This window comes from Talpa europaea, assembly GCF_964194135.1.
Source record: "Talpa europaea genome assembly, chromosome: 11".
NCBI classification, from domain to species: domain Eukaryota; kingdom Metazoa; phylum Chordata; class Mammalia; order Eulipotyphla; family Talpidae; genus Talpa; species Talpa europaea.
Window position 1 is genome coordinate 71,412,747 of NC_140078.1, and position 19,106 is coordinate 71,431,852.

The following is a 19,106-nucleotide window of genomic DNA, read 5'->3' on the forward strand; positions in this document are numbered from 1 at the left end:
CTCCAGGAGTCAGGGGCTGATCCCTGGGCAGCCTCTTCAACCCCTAGCTCTCCCTGTTGCTGCAGCTCTGAGGTTCCATGCTTGTCTGTGAGCATGTGAGCATGCGTGTAGCAGATGCAGGGCAGGCAACTGAGGGGAGGACTTTTATACCTTTTGTACCTTTGTAACCAGAGAGATATGCTTATGTTATTTTTCAGCTTTTCTGTCTCCCGGGGTTCTGAGGCTGGGCTGGGAGGGGGAGGGGAACAGAGGGAGAAAGATGCAGTTTGGCCCCTTTGGGTCCCTGGCAAACCATATTTTTTGTCTCACATCACGCTGGGGTGGATCAGAAAGGAGGGGCAAATCCCTCCACCCCCCATCATTGACCTGAATATTGTCAGGATCCAAAGTGCAGAATTGATCTTTGCTTTTTCTTGGATGCCCCAAGGGCCAAACTTCTGGGGCTGGGCATTGGTCTTGGAAACAGGGGTCCTCTGACCGCCTCACAGGGGCTTGCTCATGCCACCCCTCCCCGTGGATGTGTGTGTTTATTATGTGGAGTCCCTGCCACTTACTGCCTTATAACCTAGGACTGATGCTGTGGGGTGCTGGTGGAGCAGCAGATGTCATGTTTACAGAGCAAGGCTTCCCTTTCTCCCATGGGGAGGGGTGCAGGCCTCTATTCAGACATTCCTGCGAGGGTATGTGTTGGGATCACTTGGCATCCCTGGCCCTGCTGTGAGCAGAAGTTGTCTGTGGTGCCATTTGATTCCTTGACACTGCCCCCTGCTAGAATTTATTCTGAAGGGTAGGATAGGAAGCTGAGCAAAGGAAGCAGAAAGAAGGGAATTAAAGACGCAGAATGTAGGTGCCACTGCCTCCCATGTTTACAGGAACCTCCTCCCTGGCTGTGGGCACCTGGGCTGTAGGAAGTGACTCACTCCCACCCCTACTTTATTCCCTCCTGAAGGGAAAAGTGACTGTTAGGACCCTATTCACAAAACTCTCACTTTTATTACTTTGTCTGATGTCCAGAATTGGGGACTTTTTGTGTTACTTTGTTTACAGGTCAATTTAAAGCATTTTAAAACTTGGTTTACAACTTAGAACTTTTATACTTTGTTTACAGTTAAGAATGTTTCCCCCCCTTTGTTTACTAGTGAAATATAAAGTGGGAGAGGGGCTTGGAAACCCACCTGTGAGAACTCTGGACCTGGTCATCTTGAGTGGGTTTTTAGCCCCTAGCTCTCCTAGGCCAAAGGTCAGCACTGAGTCCCCTGTTGAACAGCACACCCAGAAAGCCTTGAGAGCAGACATCCTCTTACTACTGGGAACAGTGGTTGAGCAGGGTTTTATGTGTGTGTTGGGGAAGGGAGGATGTTAATGTAGCCACTTCCTTTCCCATGCATACTCTTGGGAGGCAGTTTCCAAGGAGATTAAAAATTCTACTTTTCTGACTGGTGCCAAATCCCACCGGCCAGGACCCCAGCTCTACTTACCCATAATGATCCCAACCCTTGAAGGGTTAAGGATCTGTGTGGGAAGAGGGGATTGTCCTTGCTATGTCCTAGGTTCTATAGATGTTCTCTCTGGGGGTCCCCCCTCCTCCAGCCTAGTGGCCCCTTTTCCTGTCTGTGTAAATTGTTCCGTGAAGCCGCGCTCTGTTTTGGGAATAAACTTCTATAGAAAATGGTTATTGCTTATTTCTGTTTGGGGTGGGGGCTGGTATAGGTTGGTGGCTATGAGTGATTCAGGCCAGGCTGACCTTTGGGAGAAATCTGAGCTCTTCCCCCTAACCCCAAGAATATTCAGCTATTTTTAGCCTATTTCATCAGGATATTTGGGACAAGTTCCCATGTCTTTCACCCTGAATTCTGACCCTTTTCCTTGTGATTGGGAATTGCAATATGAGCACAGGTAGTGGGAGTCAGGTACCCAGGGAAACCCCCCTCCCTCGTTAAAGCAGCAGCATGCTGACTTCCTAAGTCCTCAGGGCCTGAACCCTGACCTGGCCTTTTCCCAGACCAGGGGTCAAATCGGTCCCAGGAACTGTCCCAGCTAACCCCTCAGAAGGGGTTAGCAGTGACTTCTCAGGCAAGGACACCTCTTACCTATCCAGCCTGGGGGAGAAATCTGGCGTGCTCCCTAGTATGGGGAAGGGGCACATCCGCTTAACTTCGGGTTTGGGTGTCCAGAGTTGAAGGCAGGCCTTGGGGACCTTCGGTTCAAAGACAAAGACATGCTTGCTCTCAGGGGAAAGCCTGTGGGTAGTGCCTCAGACGCACGAGCGGTTCTCGACTCGGATACCCCACCCACAGCTAAGTCCCAGATTACCACAAGACCCCAGGCACCCCGCCCGCTCGGGGGTTTCCTCCTCTCCTTTCCGGAGAAGCCGACGCGAGATCAGCTCCCTCCTACTCACAGGACTGGGGGCGCGGCTAAGGCCAGCCCCAAGCGGGTCCGTGCAGCCTGCGTTCCGTGCAGTTGCACCAGGCTCCAGGGGGATTAGCGGGAGGCGCCGGGCGCCGGGGGAGGAAAGAGTTTCGTCTTCCTCCCGGGGTTCGCTCCGCCCGGAGAGCACACTTGGGCCCCGCCCCGCCGTGCTGATTGGCCCGAGCCTTACCCGTCCTGACTGGGGATTGGCCCTTGAGAGCGCGCCTCAGGCCAGGTTCCTCTCCTAGCCCCGCCTTCCGGCACGCAGCAGCCGCCCCTGGGTCTCGGGCGCGGCCGCCGCCCCGGAGCAACGGGCCAGCCATGGGGCTCTCCGAAGCGTCGGGGTGAGTGCAGAGCTCGGCGCGGGTTCCCCATGTGCGCGTGCGTGCCGCGGCGTGTCGCGTGCGTGCCCGCGTGCGTGTCGCGTGCGTGTCCGCGTGCCCGTCCGCCTGCGTGTCCGCCTGCGTGTCCACGAGGCGCGGGCCGCCCGTGGCGTCGGCCCAGGGTTCGCTCTAGAGGGATGCCGCCAGCCCCGGGCAGGCTTTTCCCGCCCGTAACGTCTCGCTTTTTACCGCTTTGCCGATTTTCTGCAGGCGGCTGCTCCACTGCAGCAGGGATGGGGGAGGTCGCCGGCTCCCGGGGGCTGAGCGAAAAGCCGCTGGAGCGCTGCCGGAGGGTTAGCCGGGGTCGCAGGGAGGCGGACGTGCACGGAGGAGCCCTGGTCAAGGAGTGCACGGATGGGGCGCGCTGTGGCCGAGAGGTCGCTGCACCAGGATCCATAGCGAAGGCCTGAGTCTGCCCTGCGGTACAACTGATCCGGGAATAAGCGCGCCCGCCCTTCTGGTCCTTTTGCCTCCCCCAGAGGGAGGGGCCAAGAGTCTAGGCCCCGCCCCCAAGCGTGTGTTCTGCGAGGGGGAGCTGGGTAGGCGCCCTTTAAGAAGGTCCTGGGTGACTCAAGGAGGAGGGGCAAGGGGCCTCAAAGGTCTCGGTGAGACAGTGATGCCAAGAGTCTCTGAGGATCTTCCTCGCACCCAGTCCACTCCCTCTTCCAACCGGGACATCCAGGTTAGAGGCCCTTCTCAGGTGAGTTTCTACCTTCCAGGGGAGATCCCCCACCCTAGGTCAGAGAGTCTCATAGATCTGAATTGTCCGAGCGAGCCGAGCGGTGAAAGCTTCCCCAGCAGGGGAGCGCTTTCCCCAGGTAAGATCACTCTGCCTCTCTCAGACTCTCTCTCAGACTACCAGGTTCCCAGGTGAGAGGTTCTTCTATTCCAGGTGGAAACGACCCCCAGGTCAGAACTTTCTTAGGTGAGAGTACCCTGTAGCTTCTCACAGACCAGAACTTTCCTGGCTGGTGAAAACTTTCCCAGCAGGTGCAGCTTCCCTTTTAAGTAAGAGCTCCAACTCTGAGAGCTCCTATTCCCAGATGAGATTTATTTCCAGGACAGTTTCCCCCAAGGTAAGAACTCTGCCAGTAGATCGACTATTTCCAGAGGAGAACTTTCCCTTTCTTCAGGTGAGAGTCTCTGGGCAGTTGCGAGATACCCTCTAGGTCAGAACTTGGCTGGTGAAACTTTCCTGTCAGGTGGGAGTTCCCCCCTAAATGAGGTCCCTGCCCCCATCTATTCCTAGGTAAGAACTTCTCCCACTTCATTTGAAAGCTTCCATTTCTAGGGAGGAACCTCTCCCTCCAGATGATACCCATTTTCTCCTCCAAGTGGGAGCCAGTCCCTGGTGTTCCCAGATTAGTCCTGAGCTTGTCAACAGCCTGAACCCTGAGGGACATTCTTAGCACCAACATTTTACTTCCCATAGACAGGAGGGTCTCATCAGAAGAGGGGCTTGCCTGAAGAAATGAACCCCTGGTTTGCTCGATTCTCTCCTTGAGGGTGATCTCAGGGTTTATGGGTAGCTGAATAAGGACTCAGGGACAAGACAGAAAGTACTGAGAGCAAGAGACTGGAAGGAGGGGTCTGGGAGGGGCAGTCACCCTGAGATCTGGACTGATAGAACGTTCAGGGCTGGGCAGCCACACCTGGGCTGAAAGTGTTACTTGTGCTCATCCTGCTGTCTTGCTGGGACTTTGGCCCAACGAAAGACTTCTACCAGTCAAAGTTCAGGTAACAGCCCTTGCCTGAGTATGAGACCTACAGCAACAGACTGGGGCCTGGATCTACCTAGGCCTTGAGGCCTAGAAAAGTCAGGTGGGTGATTGGTCCCAGGTTGAGGTGTGTGGGGGAGCTTGGCCAGGGGTATCCTCACTGTGTCTTTGTGGTTTCCCCACCCCAGACCGAGGGACACACAAGCACTGCTGTCCACAACGCAGGCAATGGAACTGAGGAAGCGAGAATACCATGTAGAGCGGCCTCTGCTGAACCAGGAACAGCTGGAGGAGCTGGGGCACTGGGGCTCAGTGACTGGTACCCACCAGTGGCGAACCTGGTTCCAGTAAGGCTGAGGTGGCAGTGGGAGGGTAGGGGCACTGGAGGACTTTAGTAGGCCCTGGACCTGACACTTTTATGTCTCCAGGTGTTCTCGTGCTCGAGCCAAAGCCCTTCTGCTCCAGCACCTCCCAGTTTTGGCCTGGCTACCCCGGTATCCTGTGCGTGATTGGCTTCTGGGTGACATTTTGTCTGGCCTCAGTGTGGCAATTATGCAGTTACCACAGGGTGAGCTACCTCTGACCAAGAGACTATAGCCTCACCCCTAAGGTGAGGACCCTCGCCTTTCAAGTGAGTTACCACTGGCCTGGAAACCCTGTGGTCTGTGACATCCAATCCTGAAGCCATGCCCTCTGCTCCTAAGAACATGGCCTTAGGGCTGGGATTCCCTCATCCTTTCAAGGTTTTGCCTTCATAACTACAGCACTACATTTCTACCTTCAGGTCTGGCCTATGCCCTCCTGGCTGGACTGCCCCCTGTGTTCGGCCTCTACAGCTCCTTCTACCCTGTCTTTATCTATTTCCTGTTTGGTACTTCCCGGCACATCTCTGTGGGTGAGTGGAGTGAAGCCCAGCCTTGCAGGAAGATGCCTATATCCCCCATGGAGGACAGGGTGAGGGGGTGCTGTGCAAACCTCCTTCAGACAAATATCCTCAGGGTATGCTATGCTATGGATTGGTGGGAGACTGGTGCTTGGGACATCTCAGGTAGTACTAGGCCTCTGATTATTACAGATTCAGCGTCCATAGAGGCCCTGGCTCTGGCTCTAGGAGGATAAGGGTGGGTGAAGCAACTCTGGGCCCAGAGCTTGTAGAGACCTGACCAGCCTGAGGCAGACCACACCCTCTTTCTTGTTCTGCCTTTGCAAAGGACGTAATCCTAAGGCAATAGGCATAGGCAGGGGAGGGCACATGATGTGGGGCCAACATTTCTAGCCACCCTCCAGAGCCTTTGAACTCCAGGTTCAAACCTGACTGCCAGCACTGCCATTATTTGCATAGAATACCTTGAGGATATTTGTCTAGAACTGGCTATCTCGTGATCTCTCCCTTAAGGCTAGAGCTCCAGGACAGAGCAGTGTCCTCTCCCCTTCAGACTTGCTCTATCCATGCAGGGACCTTTGCTATCATGTCCGTGATGGTGGGTAGTGTGACCGAATCCCTGGCTCCTGATGAGGCCTTCCTGGAGCCTGTGAACTCCACAGTTAATGAGACAGCCAGAGATGCTGCGCGGGTGGAGCTGGCCTCCACACTCAGTGTCCTGGTTGGCCTCTTCCAGGTTTGTGCCCCCCACACCAACATTGCCCACCCTACCCTCACCCCATCTGCCAGTTCCACTGAGTGCCTGACCATCTTCTTCCTGCTAGTCACTCATCTCCCTCTGATCCCACCTGCCCTGGGCTCTACTCCAGCTACCCTGACTGCCCCCTGGTTACCCTACAGGTGGGACTGGGCCTGGTCCACTTTGGCTTTGTGGTCACCTATCTGTCAGAGCCCCTGGTCCGTGGCTATACCACAGCCGCGTCTGTGCAGGTCTTAGTCTCCCAGCTCAAGTACGTGTTTGGAGTTCATGTGAGCAGCCGCTCTGGGCCACTGTCCCTCATCTATGTGAGTGAGAAGCGGAGGATGGATGGGTGGGAGAAGGGCTGAGTGGGAGGAGGGACAAGTGGGTATGCCTGTGACCTTGAATGCTGGCTGTGATCCTGCCTCCCCTCAGACAGTGCTGGAGGTCTGCTGGAAGCTGCCCTACACCGTGCCCGGCACAGTGGTCACCTGTGTTGTGGCCGGGGTGGTGCTTGTGCTGGTGAAACTGTTGAATGACAAGCTGCAGCGGTATCTGCCCATGCCAATCCCTGGGGAACTGCTCACGGTTCGGATTCTGGGGGAGCAGGGGAAAAGGGCAAATGAGGATATATCCCTGCCATGTGGGCATCCCCCATATTTGAGGGCTAATGAGTGGGCACTGGAGTAGAGTTCCTGGGGGCTGGGAGGAGTGCAGCAGAATATCCCCGTGTTGGTATCTTCCTGCCCCTGAGAAAAACATTTCTCCTTTTCCAAAATGGTGGTGCCTGTCTCCTACCCTCCCAGAGAGCTCTACCCACCCTCCTGATGCTGTCCTCTTCCTGCAGCTCATCGGGGCCACAGGCATCTCCTACGGTGTGGGCCTGAAGCAAAGATTCGGGGTGGATGTCGTGGGCACCATCCCCGCGGGGTGAGCCTCAGCTCCTGTCACATCAGGGAGGGTTGGATGGCAAAGTCAGTGCTTCCCCTGGCCTCACAAATGCCCCTCACAGGCTGGTACCTCCAGTGGCTCCCAACCCCCAGCTGTTCGCAAAGCTCGTGGGCAATGCCTTCGCCATCGCCGTGGTCGGGTTCGCCATCGCCATCTCGCTGGGGAAGATCTTCGCTCTGAGGCATGGCTACCGGGTGGACAGCAACCAGGTCTGGGGGAATGGGATGTGGGACACAGAGATCCCAGGAACTGTGGGGGGCTGAGGGAGGACGAGCAGGGTATTTGGCGCAGCAGCCAAGTCTTTGGGAGTTATTGAGTGTGGATGAGGGTTGGAGATGCAAAAGCCTAGCTGAGCGGGGCGGTGGCCAGGCACTGCAAGTGAAGCCCGCTCATACCTGTACTCCCCTTTGCCAGGAGCTGGTGGCCCTTGGCCTCAGTAACTTCATCGGGGGCATCTTCCAGTGCTTCCCTATCAGTTGCTCTATGTCTCGGAGTCTGGTACAGGAGACCACCGGGGGCAACACACAGGTGGGCTCAGGGGTGGGCATGGGTGTGCAGCTGTGTGTACACATACTATTTTGGGTGGTCCCATCCCCCGTTCTCTTCCCTGATTCCTTTCACACCCCTGCTTACTCCCATCCCCTGCTCACTCTCATGCCATAGGTGGCTGGAGCCATCTCCTCCCTCGTCATCCTCATTATCATCCTCAAACTTGGAGAACTCTTCCAGGACCTACCCAAGGTGAGCCCCCACTCCCACCCAGCCAGGTTTCAGGGCCTTGGACAGGCTAGGGCCTTAGATCTGTCAGTCGGGTCCCAAGTGGGAGACAGGGATAGGAGGTCATGCCTTCTCTGAGCTCTCTGGGTGAGATCTAGAGCCAAGGGTCAGAAGTTACAACCTTTCGCGTTAGACCCAAGTTGTCAGCTTCAGGGATGGATGGTTTGCATTGGTTGGGGTTTTGTCCAGGTGCTTGGGTCACTCACACACAGGTGGTCAGGGTTGTCAGCATCCAGGCATCTTTTAGCCTGGTAACACACCCCCTCACCCCAGTCAGTCCTGGCAGCTGTCATCATTGTGAACCTGAAAGGCATGATGAAGCAGTTCAACGACATATGCACCCTCTGGAAGGCAAATCGAGTGGATCTGGTGAGAGACTGGGGAATCCAGGGGCCTTCATCCCCAGTGGTCCCTGTAAGCCCTGTTGACCTCTGCCCTTCTGTTTTCAGCTCATCTGGCTGGTAACCTTTGTGGCCACCGTCCTGCTCGACCTGGACTTCGGCCTGGGAGTTGCAGTGGGCTTCTCCCTGCTGCTCGTGGTGGTCCGCACACAGCTGTGAGTCGTCCTTTTTGGTTTGCCCATTGCTGCCACATCCCCAGCTTTCCCAGACTCCTTAGTGCCCCCTCATTGCTCCCTCTCCATATGGCCCTCTTTTCATACTCACTTCTTCACAGGCCTCGCTACTCTGTCCTGGGGCAGGTGCCAGACACAGATATTTACATAGACATGGCAGAGTACTCAGAGGTGAGTAGCTGAAGCTAAGCAGGAGGAAGACGTAGATGGGTGGGACAGAGGCATAATGGGCCTTTGTCAGTCACCTCCACCCCTGCCAAAGACACTGAGTGCTGAGGGTACTTTGGTTATTGGAATTTCAAGGCAGGAATTTGGGTCTCTGACCCACTCAGTGTTGAGGGGCTAGAAAGGGACAGAGGAAGAGTGGACAGAAATGGACCTGGGGTAGGGGAGAGGGTCAGTCTTAGAGCCACCTATAAAAGCCCCATCCTGTAGTACAGCCTGGGTCAGGAGTACCATGGGGCTAGGATCTGGGGGCACCAGGATATAGGGGAGGCTGTTCACAGATCCAATCAGAGGAGTTACTGATCCCTAATTGCTCATTTACCTCCTGAGAAGTGTCATGCTGAGTGCCAGGAACATCGGTGGGGGCTCTGGGATAAAACAAGCCCATTTTCCTTGACATTGAGGGCCTTGAAAGCTGAGCACAGTAGATTCAAGTGAGGGAAGGGCTTGAGGGGAACAGCTCAGCTGTATGGAAAGGGAGGGAGTCGGGGACACCTCATGCAGAGACTTAGGCTGTGTCCTGAGTGGAGTGGGAGCCGGGGAAGGCTCGGGTGGGATGGCAGCATAGGCGGTTTCTATCTGCATTCTGAAGACAGGCCACAGGGCAGGGGCTGGAGACCCAAGAAGAGGCCTAAGAGCCTGTAAACCCTGGCGTGGGAGGTGGCAGAGGGGCAGGAGAGATGGGGAAGGAAGAGTTCCATGTCCCTAGAAGAAGCCCTGACAGGCCTGATGGAGCCCCAGGCAGGGGTGAGGTTGCAGGACAAGTTGGGATGACACTGCCAGGTCTGTGGCCCAGCTGTTGGGAGGACCATGGGCTGGGACTGCTGTCTGGGAGCAGAGGGCCAGGCAGTGACAGGCACTGGGGTACACAGGAGGCAGGAAAGAGAGAGAACAGCCAGGATGTAGCCAGAAGAGAGGAGAGCTCAGTCAGCCCTAATCCTGTCCTATCCCCAGGCCAAAGAGGTCCCGGGAGTGAAGATCTTCCGCTCCTCAGCCACCTTGTACTTTGCCAATGCTGAGCTCTACAGTGATGCCCTGAAGCAGAGGGTGAGGCATGGTGTTCTCAGGGTGAGTGTCAGAGGGGCCCTCACCTACCCAGTGTCCACATCCCCTTCTTGACTTTTACTCCAGTGCGGTGTGGACGTTGACCACCTCATCTCCCGGAAGAAGAAGCTGCTCAAGAAGCAGGAGCTAAAACTGAAACGACAGAAGAAGAAAGTCCAGAAACAGGTAGGGGCTCCTTTGCCCGAGAGTCGCCTGCCCCTGTCCTACTGACCCCACTCGGCCTTCCTCCCAGCCCGACGGGCTCCCTCCTTCATCCATCTGCCTTTCTCCTGGATGCCTGCCGCAGCCCTGCTTTGTTCCCCAGCATGTCCGGGCTCTCTGCTAGGCGGTGCTGTTTTTCTCCCACCTCCTGAGCCAGTGACAGTGTGAACCTTCACAGCCCCCTTCCCTTTATGCTCTTCCTAGAACTGGTCAAACCCCCATAACCTTCAGCCTCGATGCCCTGGATCCCAAGCTTTGATTCCTGCGCAGAGCTCTGGGAGGGGGATGACACCAGGCCTGTTGGCGTGGCTGTCATGTGACAGCTGGGACAGCTCTTCCTGTTCCCCCTCTTTCCGGCCTAGGCTGCTTCCTCAACGGGCACTTCCGTTTCTACCAATGTCAACACGAGGGACAGAGACATTGAGAGCAACAGTGTGGAGGACTCCAATGTCAAGGTGAGGCTGGAGGTGGGAGAGAAACCAGCCATGAGCTGCAGAGATGTTGGTGCCCACACGTGTCCCATGAGGAAAACCATGGGTCTGCCAGTTGTGGGTTCAAAGTTGTTGTCCCAGTGGCAACAGGAATGGGGTGATGGTTCAGATGATCTGTGGGGAGATCTCTAGTGAAATGCCATAGAATTCTGCTGTGGCTCTCATTTCGTCTGAGGCCTAGATGAAGACCTTGAATGTGTAGATTCTGTCACAGCCCTCAGTGTGTGCTCAGATAGAGGGGAGGGATTAGCTGTATGGGGGGAAATGGGATTAAAGGGGTCAAGAGACGCAGGCTGGGTGCCAAGATGTATGTGTGGGCGCATTTGTGCATGTGTCTTCTGGCTGCGCCTGGGCCCCTGCCCACTCCACCCTGGCTGAAGAAGCATGGCTCCCAGGAGGTCACAGAGCAGCTTATGTGTCTGTGTGCTCCTGAGTCTGCGTATCCTCCCTGCATGTCCCATGTGTGCAGGAGGCTCCCTGTGCTGTGCCTTCATCTGTCCCCGGCCCCATACATATGGGTGTTTACATGCATGTTCCCATGCCTGACCTTTATGTCCTGTATGTCTGTGATTGTGCCCTGCCTTCATGCCTTTGCACTGTGTCTGGTTCCCTAGGATCTAAGTGTGGGGAATGAGCTAGAGGATACTAAAACAGCAGCCCTTGATCAAGAAGATGCCAAGGCCCCAGATAAGTCCACACTGAAGGCCCTGGGTCTGACTCAGCCAGATTTTCACAGCCTCATCCTGGACATGAGCACTCTCTCCTTCGTGGACACTGTGTGCCTCAAGAGCCTAAAGAATGTAAGGGACTGGAGTACCCCTAAGAAGAGGCCAGAACGAGGCCTCTCATGCCTCCGTCCTGACCCTGAGTCCTAGTCCCCCACAACCTTTGCGCTCCCCCTCTAAACTACTTCTAGCTTACCTGAGCTCCCCCTTGGAGCCTCTGAGCCTTCCTTTGAGTCAGGCCCCCTTTTCTGCTGCAGATTTTCCACGACTTCCGGGAGATAGAAGTGGAGGTGTACATGGCAGCCTGCAACGGTATCTGGGGTGGGGACAGCAGGAGGGGTCCGGGAAGAGGGTGAGGCTCTTACTGCCAAGGAGTCTGCTAGGCAGCACAACGAAGAGGTCTTTCTCTGGTGAAGAGGTGTCCTGGGAGGCCGGGGTCAAGGGTCAAGTGTGACTAGGGGGTTTTGGCTGCAGCCTTAGGGGTGGAGGTTAAGAGCGACACAGGTCAGGGCATTCTGCTGGTGGCTGAGGTTTGGGGTCCCTGGTGGTTCTGCAAATTAAGGGAGACCTACTTGCCAACAGGTCCTGTGGTTTCCCAGCTTGAGGCTGGGCACTTCTTCGATGCCTCCATCACTAAGCAACATCTCTTTGCCTCTGTCCATGACGCTGTCGTCTTTGCCCTCCAACACCCGAGGTCCAGCTCCATGGACCATGCTTTGGTGAGCTGCCCTCTGCCCCTCGGAGCTCTTTATTGATTGGCCCATCCTGACCCTAACTCCTGGAGGTCTACCCTTCCTGGATGGCTCTGCCCCCAGTGGCCCCATTGTTTTGTACCTCTACCTTTATTTTCTTTAATTATTATTTTTAAAGATTTATTTATTATTTATGCATACAAGAACTGGGGTACAGGCCAGAGGTGTGGGGGCGGGGGGAGGGGAGAGGATTCACCAGAGACAGAGCGGGGAACAGAACAGGCAGACTGACTGAAATACACTGCTGAGGGGATCAGTGGGCCAGACAGGCGAGGTCTGCTGCGCCGTGTGGGTAGCTCCCTGGCCGGGGATCAAACTCGTGCTGCAGTGACTGCCAATAGCTTCATAGTGCAGTGATTTAACCCCTTGTGCCACCAAGAAGGCCCTGTACCTCTACCTTTAGGTGAAACTGCTGGGGGTCAGGGTGTATATGTGCCATTTGGAAACTGACTAGAGCCTCTCCTCCTCTGCTCACTCAGGCTACCAAACTCTGACCATGCTGCCACTGTGCCTGAGACTGCGTGCCTCTGAAGGTTGAAAGGGATCATCATTGAGAACCTCCCACCCTTGGGCTGCCTCCATATGCCACTCAGGAGTCCCCTACACACACACACACCCCTCAGGGATGGAGGTCCTGGGACTCCAAGTTCAGTGCTCTAGCCGTGTTGGGGTAGTGGAGTCAGCCTAGCACTGACCAGGTTGGGGAAGGACACCTGTTTTCAGCCTCAGGAATAAAGATTTGTTTGTCAACACCAGGCTCTGCTATGGCTTGATGGGGACCCAGTAGGGCTGGGGTGGTCTATAACCCTGGCTCCTGACCCTTATTTATGCGTAATGGGGACTGGAGTCAGAAGTTGGGAGGAAGTTGGGGAGGGCAAAGTCAGGCAGAAAGAGCACAGTACAGGGGGGAGAGGCGGGGCACCAGGTTCAGAGCATGGGCATCTAGGTTCAAGTTTCTCCAAGTCACACAGCCCCTGGTATCTCTGTCCTCAACTGTATAGCAGGTAGAATCTGAGTGGCTTCTCAAGAATGATCCCCATAGGGTACAGGGCAGGGCAGGTGCCCCTGGGCAGCTCCTGGAAGGTTTAGATTCAATATTGAGTTAGCACAGGTGTTCACAGGTAAAGCTGGGCTGTGTTTAGATTTGGAATGTGCCTGATTGATTTACTTGGGAAAATGTCTGTCTGTGTAATTAGATCACTTGGACTTTGTAGTTCACTGGTGGCCAAGCACATGGTGTTTTCTGCCATAAAATGCCAGCATCTGGGCAGCAGTGATCCCCTCCAGCCCACTGATGCTCTGAGTAACTGGGGTGGGGGTTGGCTAGAATCTTTTGGAACCTCAGCTTGGTTCTCACCAGTAGAGCACGGTGGTAATTGTACCCACCTCATGGGTTAGTCAGTGAGTATAGAATGAGCACATGCCACAGAGTGTGCGAAAATGCTGGGTCCATGTCACCGGCTCAAAACTGGTGAGCTTCACTGCTCACCAGGCATGTACTGACCAGGCTGTGCAGAGCAAGGGGACAGAGTGGCGCCAGCTCTGTTTTTGTCATGGCCACTGTCCGCGCCCCACACTGTGCTTGTAAATCATCAGCTCCCCTTCACCCCCCAGAAGCTCAGCCCAGGAAGTTAGGGCTTTTGTCTACTCAGTCACTTCATGTTCTGGTACCAGGAGCGGTGTCTGGCTTGTGGTGGTGCTTGGTAAATATTGACTAAATCAAGCTTATCTGCTAGAGTGAAAGGAGACCTCGACCAAGAAATTAGATAGAAATGCTTTAGAGAAAGAAACAGGGTCACAGAAGGGGAGGTGGGTGGACTGTAATCCCAAGATGGCAGGAAGGCGCAGGTGCAGGTGACAAATTTGAAACTCCAGCCATGGAAGGCGTCTTTATTGTAGGAGTGGAGTCCACACCATGGCGGCCTGCGGGTGTAGGAGGGATGACAAAAACTCAGAACCTCACAGGCCAGGGTGAGTCTTCAGGTTGGGTTTGAGGGTCCCGATTTTGATGACTCACTCTGCTGCTATGTGGAATGTGGGGGTGAGACTGGTGTAGGAGGCCAGTGAGCAGATCTGCACTCTGCTTGGTCAGCCTGGAGTGGTGCGGCCATTGCCAGTGTGAGGACACAGTCCCAGGGTACGTGCGTGCGCGTGTGTGTGTGTGTGTGTGTTAGAATTTTAGGGATTGTTAGATAACGAGGAGGGAGGGGGGATGGTTAGGAGGATGATCCAGACCCCAAGGCTGCCATCTTTCCTGACCCTAGAAACCCAGCTCACTCCATGTTCTCTGGTCAGGCTAGCCCTCATGAAAGGTCATGAGCAGAGCTGGAACCTGCTGCCTCAGAGCTGACCTGGCCCTGGGGGAGGGGGGAGGGGCGTTTGCCTGTTGCCAAGCGCCCAGGTTCCGGTCCAGCTGGCACTTGCCGTAGCCATGCCGCAAGCACCGTCCTTCCTGCCATTGCTGCTCCTGCTGGGGATGGCTGCCCCCACCCATGGCTGGTCACGGCCCCTGTGGTACCAGGTGGGGCTGGACTTGCAGCCCTGGGGGTGTCAGCCAAATAGCCTGGATGGTTGCAGGGTCAGCCTGGGATGTCCTACCCACTGGATGGGCCTAGGGGGGAAGCACATCTACCCAGTGGCTGGGGTCACACTCACCACCACCATGATGCTGCTCATCAGCCGGGCAGTGCTGCAGCGGCGGCGGCGTGGACGTATGCAAGCCACTAAGGGTGAGGTGAGCACAGCACTGCTCTGTCCCCCCACAGTCTCTGTTGTCAGTCATCACCAGTGAACTCATCCTCCACCTGACCCTCCCCCATCAGTCTGTCCATCCTCCCACCCCTGCCCTGTGGGCCTCCTGCTGCCCACCCCTTCACCACTCATACCCCATACCAGGTAGCCCCTGCCATACCAGGTAGCCCCTGGCCATTTCCTATGGCCAGTACCCTGCCCCATCTACCCCTTTTAGTAACCTATTCCTCATCCAGAGCCCCATGACCACTTACGTCCTCAGAGATCCTCCACCAACCTAAACCTCCCTTCTCATCCGCTTCTCTAGTTTCATTATTGCCTGTCTCCACACCTCCATCCTCTTCTCTTACTCCTGCCTCTTGGTCCTATCCTCAGCATCCACAGGCGACCACTGACCCCTGTGCACCCTGGAAACGGCGGGCCCCGATCTCAGAACGTGCCCGACTCCTGGGGGTCCTGCACATGTTGGATTCCCTCCTGGTCCATATCGAGAGCCACCTGCAGCGCCTAGCCACCCAGCATCAAACCCAAATAAAGGGGACTCCTGCCCAGAACGGGTAACCCAATATATGCCTCTCTTTGCCTGGTGGCCAGCTGGGGTGGGGATGGCCTCAGGCTCAGGGCCAATTTCAGGCCTGTGTGTCTCTCCAGCACTGCCTGGACCCTATGTTTTCTTTCTGCTTTAAAACCATCATGGTTATTGAAGCCTTGGTGCCCGCAATGGGTAGGCAGGCAGGTGGGCCTCAAGCTGGCTCACACATCTCCATTGCCCCCACCAATTGACCACTCCTTCCTAAGGAACTCAGTCACAAATATAGCGCCTCGGGGTCAGTGTGGTGAAAGACTTGACCAGTGAGCAGAGTTGGATGACCCAGGGAGGGCTTCCCAGAGGAGGTGACGATGTGGCTGAGTTGGCTAGGGCTGTAGGTTGGGGCTGCCTGAACTGAGGGTGGAGGACAGATAATGACCTCACCTTTTTTTGACTTTTTGGGGTCTCACACGTGCTCTAGTGTCTAGCTTTTCGCTGGAAGTGAAATGAGGACTGAATGCTCCCAAAAGGGGCCCTCACTCCCTTTCTCCCTCCTACCACAGGCAATCCAGGTTGAGTGGGTACTGAGGCCTATGCATTTTTAGGGTCTTTTGTAGAAAAAGGGTACAACATTATGAATTAAAAATAGAAATGGAAGTGAATTTTAAAGAGAAGGGAAATCATGACAAATGACAAATTAAAAAGTTCACAAGTGCTACAGCACAAAATTCATAAAGTAACATTTGTGACTTTGACACATTTCTATAATACTTTTGCCCCTATATTTTTCTGGTTGCTCATTCTGATTATTTCTACACAGGATAAGGATTTTGTGATTTGAGAGGAAATACTTTCTGTACAGAGAATAGAAAGATAATTCAGTTTTATAATACAGTTGATTGAAATTGTGTTTTGAGCATTGATAGTTCAGAAAACTCTCCTAACTTGTTTTTAGTGGTATCACTGAGTGGTTTGGAATATTTTCAAATTGGGGAACCTGTTATCAACTTTCTTTTATAAAGGAGCTATGTGATTTGGGAAACTTTTCCATGATGAGTTTCTGGCTTTACATATTTCAAACCTTGTTTTCCTTCCATGGCTCACAATTTTTCTAATGCTGGGCACTTGCGGGACAGGTTCTTGATGCAATAGGACCTTTCACTTCTGAGCAGGCCTACTGTTTGGGGCCCTGGGAGCTCTGACTCGGCAGGAGTTTCCTGGAGGCACACCAGGAGAGGAACAATAAGCTACCCATACATAGCAGTGGAGCAAATCACAGAAACATGTCCCTGAACCCAAGCCAAGTATGATCCTGTAGTAGATTCAGAGATGTCCTACCTGGACGCCCCCTTCAAGGAAGGCCTGCTGCTGCCAGCCACAAAAACAGCAGAGGCAGATGGGTCTGCCTCAGCTGAAGAGACACCCATCACAGCTAGTTTCACCCTCAGCTCAACCCTGTACTTCCCTCCCTCCTTTAAGGTGACCTCTGATCTTAAAGGACACCCTGGTAAACACCTTGAGCTCCCTCTTCGAGTCTGCTTCCCAAGGAACCTGGACTGGGACCACCCCAAACCTACTTTCCTCTTGGGTGGACCCCCAGAATGTCATAACTTCTCCTACATGAGGGCAAGTGGGGTGAAGGGGAGTCTGAGTAGAAAAGGATAGAGTTCTAATTGAAAGCAATTAAACTAAATTGCAAGTTTTCAAAAAATACTCGATCCTATGGACAAACTACAGGGGTACTTCCCAAAGTCTGAACGAAAGGGCATTGAAGGTTGAAGTTCTTATGTCCACATCTACAGTCTACAAGGTCTAATGAACACCTGCTGTTTGCTAGCTCTGTGGCTAGCCAGGGCTGCCCTGGCGCCTTCCTGACACAGACAGGGAGGGTGGTGGTGGTTAAAACAATGGAAAAGGTGATTACCCTGCAGACAGGTGGGCTGGCCCACCTGTGTCCATCAACAGATGACCGACCGGGTGACTTAGTTAAGCCAAATATAAAAGCTCAACTATAAAGCTAAACTATAAATTCATTTGAATGAAAAACCTAAAATAGACAAATTCACAGAAAGTGAAATAGAGGTTATTAGAGACATGAGAAATGGGGAAACAAAGTTATTAATTAATGTGTACAGAATTTCTGTCTGAAATAATGAAAAAGGTCTGCAAATAGTGGTAAAGATTAAATATTTTATGAATATATTTAATGCCACTGAATTGTACAAATAATAAAGATAGTAAGTTTATATATATGTACCTATATATGTGAGTATATATACATATATATATGCTAGTACAATTAAAAAATAAAATAATGTTAAAGCAAAAGTTTAGAATAATTAACTGGTGAATATGTCATATGAATATTGAATGAGAAGAGTAAAATGAGTGTCAGGGCCCTTCCAGGAAGCCCTCATGGACCTGGTTACAGCTTTAAGAATCTGGGGGGGGCCTCCCATGGTGGCACAGGTGGTTGAGCGCAGCACTGTGAAGCTGTCCGCAGCCTCTGCAGCAGCAGTTCGATCCCGGCCGGCCGGCAAGGGTCTCACATGTCGCTGCAGACCGCTCATGTCTCGCCCGCTGCTCTCCACAGCAGTGTATTTCATCAGTCTGCCTGTTCTGCTCCCCACTCTGTCTCCAGTGAATCCTCTCACCCTCCTGCGCATCTGGCCTGTACCCTGGTTCTTGTATAAATAAATAAAAATCTTTAAAAAAAAAGAATCTGGGGGATGATAAAGAGAGGTGGATCAAGAAAGAGTCCTGCCTGACAAATGCTTTTTAATATTTAGTTGGCAGTTTAGGAGGAAAAGGATATTTTGACTTCCTCTCATTCCATATGGCAAGTAAATTCCCAAAGATCAATGAGTCACTGAAAACTCTTGCCAAAATTTGTTTCAATGGCTACTGTTTGACCTTTTAGTGACATTTCCTTTTTGATAAACTTCTTGAAACATATCCTTCCCTGTGTGTCTACAACATCACATTTCCTGGTTGTCTCACTGACCTTCCTTTCTCACCCAGGGTGGCAGTGGGGGTGGACAAGGAGGGGATAGGTGCCTGAATTTAGAGGTTATTTGGAACAGGATTTGCTAATGGTTTTGGCGAGAGAGGGGGCGGGAGGGCGTCCAGAAAGACATCCAGAAAGATACCTAGATTTTTAGCCTGAGCAACTGGTTTAATGGAGGCGTCATTTACCGAAATGAAGACAGTTATTCATTGTGTGTGGTTTCCTAAAAGGTCTCCTTTTCACAAATTAGTTTCCGAAGTTTCTTTTCTCTTAACAATACAGGCTTCCCCACCATTCAAAAATAGTGTGCCTATGAACCTTTCCTAAGTCAGAGTAATGAAGAATCAAGCAGCATTAATTCAATAGAAAAAATTTTAGTGTTCCTAGACACTCCTCCCCAATAACCTACCAACTCATACCAAGTAACGTAAAACCTAAAATCACTAACATAAAGTAAAATCAGGAATAATATGATATACAGGTTGTGTAAAGTAGTTTCCAGGGAAGGAGCTGGGCTGCCCACTAATTTATTATAGCTGCTGCAAAATAATCACTAAATGCTATTTTCACTTTTAGCACAAAGGGTGAAATGTCATTTTTCACTTTTGTTGTAACAGCAAATATCCTCTGGATTTCATTCCCTGAGTAAAAACAGGTACTGGTGTAGGCCTTTTGTAAAAGCAAGAGGCTGCAAGTGAACTTGAAGCCAGGTCACCTGTTTATTAAATTCTTTCCACGTAAACCATCTGAACCTACTCAAATTTTTTAAACGCGAAAACCATGATTTTTCATCAGTTGCCTCCTAGTCCAGATTCCAGGCTGATGCTTTAGCCCAGGAGGTCCATTACCCTTGTGGCTGTGTTCCCAAGACGTTCTGAGCACGTGGTGAACGGAGACGCCTGCTGTTTGCGAAAAACATCAGG

The 19,106-nt window shown here is 53.1% G+C and overlaps 2 protein-coding genes across 3 annotated transcripts; both read left to right on the forward strand.

Moving 5' to 3' along the window:
• Positions 1-2,733: 2,733 nt before the first annotated feature.
• On the forward strand, positions 2,734-12,616 carry SLC26A6 (solute carrier family 26 member 6; the record flags this gene model as incomplete). 2 transcript variants are annotated; one of them, XM_084247202.1, is made up of 21 exons in its annotated part: positions 2,734-2,756; positions 4,702-4,860; positions 4,942-5,081; positions 5,298-5,408; positions 5,969-6,132; positions 6,297-6,461; positions 6,571-6,723; positions 6,983-7,065; positions 7,148-7,295; positions 7,501-7,614; positions 7,750-7,827; positions 8,137-8,232; positions 8,313-8,419; positions 8,539-8,608; positions 9,617-9,709; positions 9,794-9,892; positions 10,291-10,383; positions 11,034-11,219; positions 11,402-11,456; positions 11,727-11,863; positions 12,376-12,616. In XM_084247202.1, the coding sequence occupies 21 exons, from the start codon at positions 2,734-2,736 to the stop codon at positions 12,388-12,390; spliced, it is 2,289 nt and encodes a 762-aa protein (XP_084103328.1). In that variant the 3' UTR covers positions 12,391-12,616. The 2 variants fall into 2 exon arrangements, with proteins under 2 accessions (XP_084103328.1, XP_084103327.1); XM_084247201.1 differs by lacking the exon at positions 12,376-12,616 and having other exon boundaries at positions 11,727-11,971.
• A 1,638-nt stretch (positions 12,617-14,254) lies between these two features.
• TMEM89 (transmembrane protein 89) lies at positions 14,255-15,208 on the forward strand (the record flags this gene model as incomplete). Its single annotated transcript, XM_084247283.1, has 2 exons — positions 14,255-14,630; positions 15,023-15,208. The coding sequence occupies exons 1-2, from the start codon at positions 14,328-14,330 to the stop codon at positions 15,206-15,208; spliced, it is 489 nt and encodes a 162-aa protein (XP_084103409.1). The 5' UTR covers positions 14,255-14,327.
• Positions 15,209-19,106: the final 3,898 nt, after the last annotated feature.